At 35.4% G+C, this 14,066-nt stretch overlaps 1 protein-coding gene across 2 annotated transcripts in view; it reads right to left on the bottom strand.

Moving 5' to 3' along the window:
• REL (REL proto-oncogene, NF-kB subunit) overlaps positions 1-14,066 on the bottom strand; it is a 35,298-nt gene that overhangs the window by 2,147 nt on the left and 19,085 nt on the right. Inside the window, exons 5-9 of one of the 2 annotated variants that reach the window (XM_047068740.1) lie at positions 4,108-4,248; positions 2,874-2,978; positions 1,930-2,142; positions 1,053-1,121; positions 859-924 (exon numbers count right to left, since the gene is read on the bottom strand). In XM_047068740.1, the coding sequence (XP_046924696.1) occupies positions 859-924; positions 1,053-1,121; positions 1,930-2,142; positions 2,874-2,978; positions 4,108-4,248 (594 nt within the window). The remainder of the gene's footprint in view (positions 1-858; positions 925-1,052; positions 1,122-1,929; positions 2,143-2,873; positions 2,979-4,107; positions 4,249-14,066) is intronic. The other variant, XM_047068741.1, reaches the window with a different exon arrangement.

The raw sequence follows: 14,066 nt of genomic DNA, 5'->3' as shown, positions 1-14,066 counted from the left end.
AGCATGTGACTCTTGATCTTGGGGTTGTGAGTTCGAGCCCCAACACTGGGCATAGAGATTACTTTAAAAAATAAAGCATTAAAAAAAAATCAGAATTTCAGGTAATGGGAATCTAAATAGCCAAAACCATTTCAAATTCACTATTTTTAGGAGAAAATGGAGGGATGGAGGAAATGCTCATTAGGGATGATTAAAAAATCCACATAACTTGCTAAGATCTATTAAGCTAGAACTCTAAAGTACCACATAATTCCCAGTCAGAAAGAAATTAAGGATTCTGTATTTATTTATATAGTATATGACTGCTATACATACTCAACCAAGAAAAAGCACTGATTTAAGAATGTTAAGGGGAACGAAAGACTTCTAATTAAATAACCCTGGTTGAATGATCTAAACCAGAGGTTCACAACTTTTTTCTATAAACAGCCAAATATTTTAGCCTCTGTGGGCCATACAGCCTCTGTTGGAACTACTCAGTTCTGCCACTGTAATGCAAAAAAAACAGCCACAGACAATATGTCATCAAATGAGCGTGGCTGTGTCCCAGTAAAACTTTAAAGATAAGCGACCCACCAGATCCAAACCACTTCTTCCATGACACACCATAATTAAGTAAAATTACCACCATATGAACAAATGTAATTTCTCAAACAATGAATCCCAAAAACATAATCATAGTTTCCAACAGGACCTTAAATGGAGATCAATTCATTTAATATTCAAAGCATGAAATAATTTGTGGGAATGGAAAATAGCAAAGAAGCGGTTTTCATTCTTAAGAATGGAATTCCAATATACTGTGCAAAGCACTGATCTTTTGACCATTTAAGGAATAGTCTACAGGGGATGAAATACCTTTTTTGATGAATCGTCCTTCTCCAGTTGATCCTAGACCAGGTCTAGGTCTTTCAGGAAAATTAACTGTTGTGATAAAGTTTTTTCATTATTAAACGCAATTTTAAAAATAACATCAGTTAAAATTTGGAAAATGGGATAAAGTAAAAACCCCCAAATCTATTTAAATACAAATCAATCCAAAATACTCTTACCACAATCTTGCCACAGTTTCTGGAAAAGTAGAGTTGTTTTTTGTTTCTTTGCTTTATTGCCATAAGTATCTGGTTAAAAAGAAAGCAGGAAAGTATGTGAATCATCATAGGATTGTACTGCTTCTCCTTCAACAACTAAATAGGTGTTTTATTCCCATACAGAAAATGCTTTAAATATATATATATATATAATATGGATTTAGTAAGTATTGCAGAATGTGTCCCAAGTCAGCAGTAAAAGGTATAATACTCATCTTGTTTTCTTATAACACCTATAAGTCAACAATGTCAACTAACACAATAAGGGCAGATTAAGGATCAAACCAAAATGAAGACCAGTTTCTGAGTGGCAAGTTTTCCATCTATAAAAAGGGCATGATAAGGACAAAAACAGAATCTCAAATATAAAATAAATTTTGATGAACAGTTCGGATACTTTGAAAGTATTCCAGATTCCTTTCTAAAGAAAGAGATGCAAAAGAGCATAAAGATCAATTGGTAAAAAATCAGCTGAAAACTTTCAGGAAATAAAATGTAAATCATGAATAAACACTACTGTATTCAAATGTTATCTAATAAGAAAATGTTATTAGGAGAACTAACTTTAAGAAATATATACTGGGGTGACTGGGTAGCTCATTTGGTTAAGCATCCGATTTCAGCTCAGGTCATGATCTCACAGTTTGTGAGTTTGAGCCCAGCTTTGAACTCTGTGCTGTCAGCGTGGAGCCGGCTTTGGATCCTCTCTGTCCCCCTCTCTCTGCCCCTTCCTCACTCGCACCCACATGCTTGTGCTCTCTTATTTTACTTAAAAATAAGTAAAAGTTAAAAAAAAAATGAAAGAAATGTATAAAACCTTACCACCAAGAAATCGTACCTTTTTCATCTGGCAGATATCTAAAATCCATGGATTCACTAACTTCCTGGTCAGAAGGTCTCCGCAGCTGCATTTTTACTGTTACTGGTTCTGTTATAGCTCTGCAATATGGTGGAGTCTTAAAAACAATGGCTACTTGACGGTGTACATCAGCTTGTGAAAAGATACCTTTTGCTTCCCAATCGTTCAACACAAACCGAACTTCTATGTCATCTAGTGAATACAAAAGCAAAGAAATAGCAATGGGAAAACAAAATCCATCTATGAATCTAAAGTACAGATTGGGGGCGCATGGGTGGCTCAGTCAATTGAGCTTAGGTCATGATCTCATGGTTTGTGATGGGCTCTGTGCTGACAGCGCAGGGCCTGTGTGGGATTCTCTCTCTCTACCCCTCCACTGCTTGCCCACACATGCTGTTTCTCTCTCTAAATAAATATGAAATAAAATGGTCCCCAACTTACAATGGTTCAACTTAACAACATCTTGACTTTATGATGGCGTGAAAGCAATATGCATTCAGTAGAAAGTGTACTTCAGATTTTGATCTTTTCTGGGCTAGCAATATGCAGTACAATACTCTGAAGATGCTGGGCAGTGGCAGCAAGCCACGTCAGCCACCTGATCAGGAGGGTCAACAACTGACACAACTGTTCTGTTTTTCACTTTCAGTACAGTTTTCAATAAATTACACGACATATTCAATACTTTATTATAAATAGGCTTTGTGTTAGGTCATTTTGCCCAACTGCACGCTAATGTAAGTGTTATGGGCATGTTTAAGGTAGGCTAGGCTAAACTATGATGTTTGGCAGGTTAGGTGTATTAACTGCATTTTCAATTTAAGATTATTTTCAATTTACAGTGAGTTGATCATGGTGTCACCTCACTATAAGCCCAGGAAGATCTGTATATTCTAAATTCAATGAAACAAATAAATAATTACCTTTCTGAACTTTATCACATAGTAGAAATATTTCATCTCCTCCTCTGACACTTCCACAGTTCTTGTTTACACGACAAATCCTTAATTCTGCAGTATTTGGAGCACCTAAACATAAAGGATTTTTTTTAATTAGTAATATTTTTTACTCGTTTTTTACGGTGAGAATTCTAGGAAAACAACTTACAGGACAGAAAAAAGCTTTAGTGTATAAATAAATTAAGGACACTAAAAACATTAATAATCCACATCTGTCCTTTTCCTTTTTAACTACATTGCCCAAACTGGTTTAGAGCCTTGTGACTTCATTTCTCGGCAATAACAGGTCGTCTAGTTAAATCTCCCTGTTTCTAAATTCGGATTCTTTCAATCCATCCTACACAGTGTCACCAGATTAATCTCTTCAATCATGACTATAACCCTATAGCAATGCAATTTCATGCTGACATGTATAGGAATACAATTTCAATAATTCTCCCTGGCAATTCAAAGTTCTCCATGATGAGGATACTCTGATCCACCTTTATAGGCCTATGCTCCACTATGCTTCTACATGCAATACAGGCAGTCATATAGCATGAGTGGATGCATATAAAAGCAAATACACACACACACACACACACACACACACACACACACACTGAGGGCAATTTCATAATCTTCTAAAACTACAAATATCCATATCTTTTGATCTAGCATTTGCCAACATTTCTACTTTTATAAAATTATGCTAGAGACATATCTGCATAAAATATGCACATACAGGATATATTTACTGAAGTACAATTTGTTAGAGAAAAAAGTCAAGAAGGAAGCAAACCAAATGTCTTGTAATAAGGTAATGATTTCACAAAATTGTGATATAGCCATATAAAGAAATATGCAGTTACTGGAAAGAATAAGGTACCTAAAGGGGGAAAAGGCTGAAGATATACTGCTAAGAGAAAAAAAAACATTTTTTTAAAGGATCTGTGTTTTTTTTTAAAGTTGCCAAAAATATATTGTGTGAAAATGATGGTTTGTTTTTATATATGAAGAAACTGGTTAAACGTACCTGAGGATAGTGATTATCTTTGGAGGAGGAGGAGATCAGAGAAGATTACTCCTATTATTTTAGTAATACTTGAATTTTTCTTACAATGATCATACTTTTTTCTAATTGCCAAAATACTATAAAAAATTAAACTAAAAAACCCCATAAGCTAATGCTATAAATATAAGAAAATAAAGTACTTACGGTTGTCATAAATTGGGTTAGAGACAACAGGAGGTAGAGCAGTTGTCAAATTACCATGTTCATCAGGGAGGAAAACTTGAAAACATAATCTCACCACATTGAGGTCGCAATCTTCAATATCAAGCAGCTGTTGTTCAGGAACTAAATATAAATAGTACAATTTTTTTAAGCATGTAAAACAGTCACATAGAACTAAAATCCTGCTAGGTCCTCCTCCTTGCCCAACATATCCAATAACCCTAAGTAGCATCCAATCTGTGCTAACAAAATAGAATGGCACACAATCCAAGAATGCCTTTTATCATTACCAGCACATAGTCAGTCACTAACAGTATTAAGTTATAGCCATGGTCAGGAAGTAACTATCCTAAGTTATCTGAAATTTAGAGCAGAACCCCAAACTGACATTAATAATTGACAAATTCTTACAAAGTAGTTGCAGATTATATGCAACAGAGAATAGGAAGAATATAAAAGACAATATAAATCTGTATAAGAATTATTATCATCCCTGTTTTACAGATGAAGAATTTTATGTTTTAACGTTTGTTCATTTTTGAAAGACAGCGACAGAGTGTGAGTGGGGGAGGGGCAGAGAGAAAGGGAGACAGAGAATCTGAAGCAGGCTCCAGGCTCTGAGCTATCAGCACAGAGCCTGAAGCGGGGCTTGAATTTACGAACTGCAAGATCATGACCTGAGTCAAAGTTGGACAATTGACTGAGCCACCCAGGCACCCCAAGAACTGATGTTAAGGAGATGAAATTACTTCTCCAAAGTTTCACAGATAGGCAATGGTAGAGAAGGAATTCAAACTAAGATGTCATTGAATCCTGAACCTATGCTCTCAAAAACTGAACTCTATTAGAAAGCTTTACGTATGTTTTGCATAAAAATGACATATGTAGAAATAACTACTAAAATTCAGAACAATATGTTAGGGATTAAATACCTAGAAGAAAATAGATGATATAAGGTAACTAGCTAGTTTCCGTAAGGAATTTTATGTACAAATTAAGTTTGCTTTAAAAGGAACAAAAACACTAGCAGGAAAATTTTACAGTTCTGAAAAAATATAAAAACCTATTCTTTATGACAGAATAGATGTAGTAACAGTTTATTAAGTTGATATTTGAAAAGAAATACCGTTCAATGAGAAAATATTAACTGCATTTTCAAGTAACATAAGCTGTAGCAATAAATCATAACAGCCATATTTTTTAAAAGCATGAAATACACAATGTGGAAATTTTTTATGAAATTTTAGTTTTCAGAAAGTATTAAAATTTGAAATACTAAATTTGAAAACACAGTTAAATACCGAATTCTTTGGTCCTTACAGGAAATAAACTAATAAAATGGCAATGCAATTCTGACTGTTTTTATTTAAACTATGCTCACAGTCTTTGTAGCTATCAGAACATTTAAAATATTCCCATTAGTGCTCACTGCTATCAGTGTGGAGCCCACTTGGGATCCTCTGTCCCCCTCATGCTCTGTCCCTCTCCGGCTCATTCTTTCTCTGTCAAAAATAAACATTAAAAAATTTTAAATATTCCCATTAGTATTTTTTTATGTTAGCTTTATTCATTTATTTATTTATTTAGAAAGACTGTGAGCGGGAGACAGGATGAGAGAGAGGGAAAGAGATGAAAGAATCCTAAGCAAGCTTCATGTTGCCAGCGCAGAACCCTATGCGGGGCTCGAACTCAGCAACTGTGAGTTCATGACCTGAGCAGAAATCAAGAGTCAGACACAACTAACTGAATCACCCAGGCGCCGCTCTCATTTGCATTCTTAAGCCAAGCATTTGAAAGAGTCTACAAGAACATATCTGTATAACTAAAAAGTCAAAATATTATGATACAGGTGTTCATAACATAATATGACATAACAGGGGTGGTTGAAAGGAGTTTATTACAAATAACAAAAGACACTTTTTTTATTTTTTTTGCTGTTATCACTTACAAAAGGTTTTAGGAGCTTTATGTCAGGAATGGGGGTGAAGACCAAATATATATTTATTATAAATCACAGTATCGGGGCGCCTGGGTGGCGCAGTCGGTTAAGCGTCCGACTTCAGCCAGGTCACGATCTCGCGGTCCGTGAGTTCGAGCCCCGCGTCAGGCTCTGGGCTGATGGCTCGGAGCCTGGAGCCTGTTTCTGATTCTGTGTCTCCCTCTCTCTGCCCCTCCCCCGTTCATGCTCTGTCTCTCTCTGTCCCAAAAATAAATAAACGTTGAAAAAAAAAAATTAAAAAAAAAAAAAATAAATCACAGTATCACAGAAACCCATAGAGTTTAAGTTCAGAATGAGAGGCTTCTTTTTTTCCAGATATAGCCTGCCAATTTTCTAAGAGATGGCTAAGAAAATGAGAAGTTAAGATAAATTCTCAGTAGCCTGTAGGGGAAAAATAAAGGGAGTTCAGGGTATACCGAGGATGGAGGACCTGAAAAATGCCCAGTTTTTTGGTTGGGGCCCTGGAGGAGCTACACTTCAGGAGTTAAGAATGAACTGGAGGGGTGCCTGGGTGGCTCAGTTGGTTAAGCGTCCGACTTCGGCTCAGGTCACGATCTCACGGTCTGTGAGTTTGAGCCCCGCGTCGGGCTCTGTGCTGACAGCTCAGAGCCTGGAGCCTGCTTCGGATTCTTTGTCTCCCTCTCTCTCTCTGACCCTCCCCCGTTCATGCTCTGTCTCTCTCTGTCTCAAAAATAAATAAACATTAAAAAAAAAAAAAAGAATGAACTCGAAAGATAACAGATCCACAGAGATGAAGTCCACCTAAATCATTCACTGATTTGAGGTGATCTGAGATTGCTAGTGACTAGTCACCTACCATAAGAAAATCTTCTGAAGGCAGATAACAACATCCTAGACCTAAAATCCTTAGAATTTTTCATATACGATGACTGGTATTCTATTTCAAATAACCAGGTATACGAGGAGACAAAATAAAGTGATTTAAAAAAAAAAAAAAAAGAACAGAAAAACAAGAGTCTACAGAAACACTGCAAAAGATTCAAATAGTGAAGTCTTCAGAAACCTGATTTAAAAGAACTACACTTAGAGGTGCCTGGGTGGCTTAGTCAGTTAACCATCTGACTCTTGACTTCAGCTCAGGTCATGATCTCACAGTTTGTGAGTTTGAGCCCTGCATTGGGCTCTGTGCTGACAGTGCGGGGTCTGCATGGGATTCTCTCTCTGCCCCTCCCCTGCTCACGGTCTCTATCTATCTCTAAATAAATAAATAAATAAATAAATAAATAAATAAATAAATAAAATATTAAAAATAACTATACTTAATGTACTCAGGAGTTAAAAGACAAGATTGAACTTAGTACAGAACTTGAAACTATTAGAAACCAAATAAATTCTAGAATTGAAAAATACAATAAACTGAAATTAAGAATACCATCAAATGTATCAACTGTTTTATAAAACTTTGTTTTGTGTCTTCTCTTTGTATATGCCAAGGACTAAAATCTGCTTACCAAGATTTTCTACCGAGAGTTTTTTTTTTTAATTTTTTTTTTTAACGTTTATTTTTGAGACAGAGAGAGACAGAGCGTGAACAGGGGAGGGGCAGAGAGAGAGGGAGACACAGAATCTGAAACAGGCTCCAGGCTCTGAGCTGTCAGCACAGAGCCCGACGCGGGGCTCGAACTCACGGACCGCGAGACCGTGACCTGAGCCGAAGTCGGACGCTTAACCGACCGAGCCACCCAGGCGCCCCTACCGAGAGTTTTTAAAAGTGTTGATTTACACTAAAATTTGTAATCCATTTTCAGCTGATTTTTGTATATAGCAAGAGTTAGAAAAATCCAACTTAATTCTCATATTTTCTTAAGTCTGTTTCTGGGGTCACAATTCTATTCCACTGGTCAATCTGTCTATTGCTACCTCAATACTACGCTGCCTTAATTAATACTTCTCTTTATAATAAATTCTAGTATCTGATAAAGCCAGTTTGTCATCGCTATTTCTCTTCTATAAAATATCCTCCTTTTCCTGTTCAGAATAATTTTATCATATTTAATGAAAAATCTCAAGAGTCTGGAATTGCATTGAATCTGTATGTCAATTTGGGGGAAAATGCCATCTTTATAATATTGATATTAGTAAACATGACCTATCTCTCCTTCGGTTTAGGTGTTCTCCACCCTCTCATAATGAAATTTTATAATTTTCCCTAAAGAAATCTTCATTGTCATTTCTCAGATTTGTTGCCACGTACTTTATATTTTCTGACAATATTTCCTTTAATTATTTATTGTTGATATATAGAATGCTACTGATATTTGTATATTAATTTTATATCCATTCTTCTTGAGATTAGTATTTTGATAATATACTTGTATATCTTTTTGAGTTTTCACCATAAAGAATAGCTTCTGATCATTACAGTTTTATTTCTGCATTTTCAATCAGGTGTCCCTGCATTGGCTACACTCTCCACTACAATGTTGAACAGAAGTAGCAAGAATACACATTCTTTTTTCATTCTTAACTTCAAAGCCTGCTTCTGATGTCCCCTTCATTTAGGATAATGCTTGCTACAGGTTTTTAAATATATACGTATCATTCTATAATACAAAATGCAGTATTTTGGTCTGCAATGTGGAGAATGCTTCTCAGCTTTTAAAAATATGCAAAATCTGACGAAGAACAATCAAATTCTCTTAAATTCCTCTTAAACTAGTTTAAAATTTCCCTTTATATTTATCAAAAGGCAACAAGGTAACAATTGTTCTTCTTAATCTGTCTTTAGAAATAAATATTACTCCTTAGTCCTAAAAGCAGTATGTATAAGAATTTAATTTTTATCGGAAAAATATTACCATGATGTATTTCTCTTAGAAGTAGGGCTTCAAAATTTTAAAGTCAATTATAGTATATATTACTCTAGAGATGTGACATTTCCAAAATTCTAATGCAGTTAAATATTACTGAAATACAAGTAAACATCAGGACAAAAATACACAGTATTTTTATTATTAGCCTATATATAGGCTAATAATTTTAAAAGCTCACTTCATTTAAAAGTCATTTGGAAAAAAAGCTTATTTCATTTAAGTCTCATTTCAGAAAAAAAAAATGAAGTTTAGTTATAATTCATTTGACTTGCTATTTAAAATGTATAGAGGAGCGTCTGGGTGGCTCAGTTGGTTAAGTGTCTAGCTCTTTTTTTTTTTTTAATGTTTATTTATTTTTGAGAGAGAGCGTGCACTCGTGAGTGGGGGAGGGGCAGAGAGAGAGGGAGACACAGACTCTGAAGCAGGCTCCAGACTGTCAGCACAGAGTCCAATGTGGTGCTCAGAGTCCAATGTGGTGCTCAATCCGAGAGATCATGACCTGAGCCAAAGTCGGACACTTAACCAACTGAGCCACCCAGGTATCTGGAAGCGTCTGACTCTTGATTTTGGCTCAGGTCATGATCTTGTGGTCGTGGGCTCGTGTCAGGCTCCGTGCTGAATGTGGAGACTGCTTGGGATTCTCCCCTCTCTCTCTCTGCCCCTCCCCAGCTCACCTGTTCATGCACTCTCACTCTCAAAATAAATCTTTTAAAAAAATGTATAGATTAATCTGTCATGTATAACATAAGAAAAGCTAACATTTAAAGTGCTTACGTAAAAAAAAATAAAAAATAAAAAAAAATAAAGTGCTTACGTGGCCAGGCAAAAGGTAAATGGTCACAGCCATCTATCATTAATTTACTCATTCTTTCAAGATATTTATTGAGTTACTATTATGTACTGTGCACTAAAATAAATACCAGATACAGATATGAAAAGACCATGCCTGCTCTTAGTGAGATTAGTGTCTCCATGAAAAATAGGTAAAGTAAAATTATATAACATGAAAAGTGTTATAATGGGAGTATGTTGAATACAGAAGGCATAAAAGAAGTGCCCCAAGTTCTGCCCATGATAATCAATAAGGTTTGAAAAACTAAAGCGAATGCAGTAAAGAAAGGATAATGAAGTACTCAAGAGCCTTTTTTTCTTGTCTTTTAAAAACAAAAGAAAAAATTTATTTATTTAAGTAATCTCTATACCCAACATGGTGCTCAAAGTCACGGCCCCAATATCGAGTTGCATGTTTAATGGACTGAGCTAGCCAGGTGCCCCTCTTCTTGTTTTTTAAGCTTAAAGTTGTGAGGAAAGGTTCTTATATTTTCTTGTATTAAACCAGACTTTAGAGACCAGAATGAATCTATGTTAGAGACCACTTGTCTTTTTAAACTGTGTTATCTTTCAGACTACCAATATAAGATAATCCCCCCAAACTCAACTGTAAAATAGTCTTTGTAACAACTCAGTGTCCTCTCTATATGGAAAAATAATAAGATACTGAATAAAACTGAATTGTAAATTCTTTATTGTCAAAATCCTATCGATTTTAATCAATGAATATTAGAATTCTTTGTACGTCATTAAACACATAGCTAGAAAATGATAAATAACTTAATTTTCTTTCAGCTTTTGTTGTAAGAGTCCTCTATGAAGTCTAACTGCTATTCTTTTAGTCCAGCTAAGTGGACACTATTAAAACTTGATATTGGGAAAAAAAAAAACTGGATATTGGAACCCTTCATTAAATTCTTTGTGCAATTTAGATTTCAGCACATCTTTGACAATTTGAACAATATTTTACATGAAACCTCAAGTTTAACACTACTTGATTGCTGTATATCCCTTTTTTGTAAGAGATAGTTCTAAAGAATTAATAGCAAGAAAAGTAAGGAATGCCCTTAAAACATACCAGTTGATGTAGTACATAAACTAATCCTACAGAAAGTTAAGAATAATTCTTACCAGTTTTTGTATTTTCACACGATACCTGATGTCTAGAAAACAGACTGTCACAATGATGTAACATCAGTCTACAGACCAGAAAGTGCAGGTCCTATTTTACTAAACACTTCCAATTTTACTGTTTCTATATATCATAAATATAGATCACAAAAACAAAGTCAACTAATCTCTTACAGTACTAACAGAATTTTCCTATGTGAAGTGATACACCTGTGAAAAAGTATAAATTCAGCCCTGACAAATTTCTATGTACATGGTAGAATTTGAACTTTTATATCCCAAAAATAAAATAAACAACCAAAGAAAAGGATAATTCTGAGTTATCTAAATTAGTTTTTGGTGTTTTGAATTTTTTCAAGGGGATTAGATTTTGTTTTGCTTAGTATTAGAAATGTACATTTGAGGGGGCGCCTGAGTGGCTCAGTCGGTTAAGCATCCAACTCTTGATTTCTGCTCAGGTCATTATCTCATGGTTTGTGGGTTTGAGCCTCTCATCGGGCTCTGCACCCTCTCTCTCTCTCTCTGCCCCTCCCTTGCTTGTACTCGCTCTCACTCTCTCTCTAAATAAAAAAATGAACTTAAAAAAAGAGAAATGTACATTTTAGGTCTTATTTCAATATTCTAGGAAAACAATAACATATAATAACCATAATTTCTATTATGAAAACTATACTGGAATAGAGAATGAAGCCTACTCTAACCGTCCTATTTAAATGTATAACCTTTTCCCCTTAACTACAGATTCCCGACTCCTTACACTGATTTTTCCCCCTGAGAACTTTTCATTGCCTAATAAATCACCTACTATATTTACTTAGTAAATTTGTTTATTGTCGGTCTTTCTCCACAGAAATAGAAGCTCTTCAAAGGCAGGAATTTCTGTTCGTTTTGTTCACTAACTTATCCCAAGCACCTACCACAACCTAGGACTATAAAGACTGAATGAGGTAACATTCCTATTGAAGGAATGAATGCATTAGTAGTTAAGATGCATAACTTACTGTATATAAATAGGAAACTTTTACCTCAGATATTGTGAAGATATTTGTTTAACAGTAATATAAATATACGGTTTAGGTACCAAAGTGAAATGTAAGATATTGTGAAGATATTTGTTTTAACAGTAATATAAATATACAGTTTAGGTACCAAAGTGACATATAAGCAAGTTCCGTCATAGATCCTGTCCACAATGAGCATAAAATTCATCTCATAAAACAACTGCTGGAGAATTAAATAATCCAACAGATGTCACAAAGCTTTTCATGACCAATTGCTGAGTGACTGGTATAATTAGGGGGATATTACCTTGGGCTCAACAGAGCTAAAAAGGTTTTCAGGGCATTTCAGATAAGGAAAGCAACTTGAATATTTTTGGTAGACAAGTACAAACAAGGTGTGTTCACTCATTCATTTGTTCATTTTCTCTTTCAACAAATTTTAATTAAGCCCCTACCATGTGCCACACACTAGACTGTGTGTGAGAGATACATAGAAGACAGTCCTTCACAGCCTCAGGAATCAGTGAGGGAGAAACACACAAAGGCATAGCAAATCATATTGGAAAGATGTACAACATTTTCAGAAAACAATACTTTTCTCTGTGGCAAGGTCACAGAAAGCTTCAAAGAGGCAACCTTTAAACTTGAAGGCTGAGCAGGAAGAATTTACTAGGTAGATCAGGGCATTCCACATAAGGGCACTGCGTATATAAAGGCACAGTAGCAAGAAAGAATGTGGCTCTTCAAACACGGCAAAATATTTCAGATGGCAAAAACAAAGCACATATGTGTGCACTCAGTGTTAGAGGAAGGAGGGACAGGAAGTCAAAGCAGAGGATGCAAGCCAGAGAAGAAGTTGGAACGGAAAACAAGGATCAGATGATCAAAGGCTTTGAATGCTATGAGTGAGAAGTTGAATCTAGCAAGTAGATCAGAGTTTCTCAAAGCGTGGTCCATGGATGGCTTGCACCAGAATCATCTATGGAAGAGATTTTCAAATTATTGTTTGGGACCCAGTGGTCATAAAATTAATTTGGTGGTTGGATAAGCATTTTCTTTTTTAAATTTTAATTTCACTTAATTAACATACAGTGCTATATTAGTTTCAAGTGTACAATATAGTGATTCAGCACTTCCATACATCACCTGGTGCTCGCCGTGGCAAGTGTGCTCCTTAATCCCCATCACCTATTTCACCCATTCCCCCCACCTACCTCCCCTCTGATAACCATCCATCTGTTCCCTAGAGTTAAGAGTCTGTTTCTTGGTTTGCTCTTTCTTTTTTTTTTTTCCCTTTGCTCATTTGTTTTGTTTCTTAAATTCTACATGAGTGAAATCATATGGTATTTGTCTTTCTCTGAGTTATTTCGCTTAGCATTATAATCTAGTTCCACCCATGTCAACGCATATGGCAATATTTCATTCTTTTTTATGGCTGAATAATATTCCATTGTGTATATATAGCATTCTTTATCCATTCATCAATCAATGGGCATTTGGGATGTTTCCTTGTCTTGGCTATTGTAAATAATGCCACTATAAACATAGAGGTGGATGTGGATTGACATTTTCAGTAAGAGTTTGGGACCCATTGGTTATAAAATTAATTTGGTGTGTTAGAAAAGCATTTTCTTTAAAAAAAGAGAAAAAGAAAAAAAGAAATGGAATGCAAAGGCATGGAATAGAGTATACTGCATGTAGTAAGAACAGTGCTTTATGTATGTATGTATGTGTGCATATGTATGTATTGGTGGAGAAACAAGAGCTGTTTCTTCTGTGAGTCACAGTCAAGTAAGTTAAGAAACATGGAGCTAGAGATTTCTCAAAACAGCATCCCAGACCCCATGCTAGACCTAGCAAATCAGTGGGAATATGACCTGGAATCTACATTTTTAGCAAGTATGAAGTATATTTTTGAGAACCACTGCTGAAAATTATTTGGAGCCACTGAATTCCTATTGTTTTAGAAGGATATTTTTGCATGCAGAGTGTATAAACTGCTTGGAGGATATTAAGAACAGAGGCAGGAACACAAGTTTAGGGGCTATCAGCAACAGTCCAGCTATAAATGATGTTAAGTTTACATTCCTACAACGGTAGTGAGAAAAATGTAGAAGATGGTGGAGAAATGGTTAGGGTAGGTGA

This window comes from Lynx rufus, unplaced genomic scaffold, assembly GCF_022079265.1.
Source record: "Lynx rufus isolate CCGP_SWC_20201006 ecotype Redwood Valley unplaced genomic scaffold, mLynRuf1.p SCAF_8, whole genome shotgun sequence".
NCBI lineage: Eukaryota > Metazoa > Chordata > Mammalia > Carnivora > Felidae > Lynx > Lynx rufus.
Note: the sequence above shows the minus strand (reverse complement) of the source record. Positions and strands in the feature narration are given on the sequence as shown.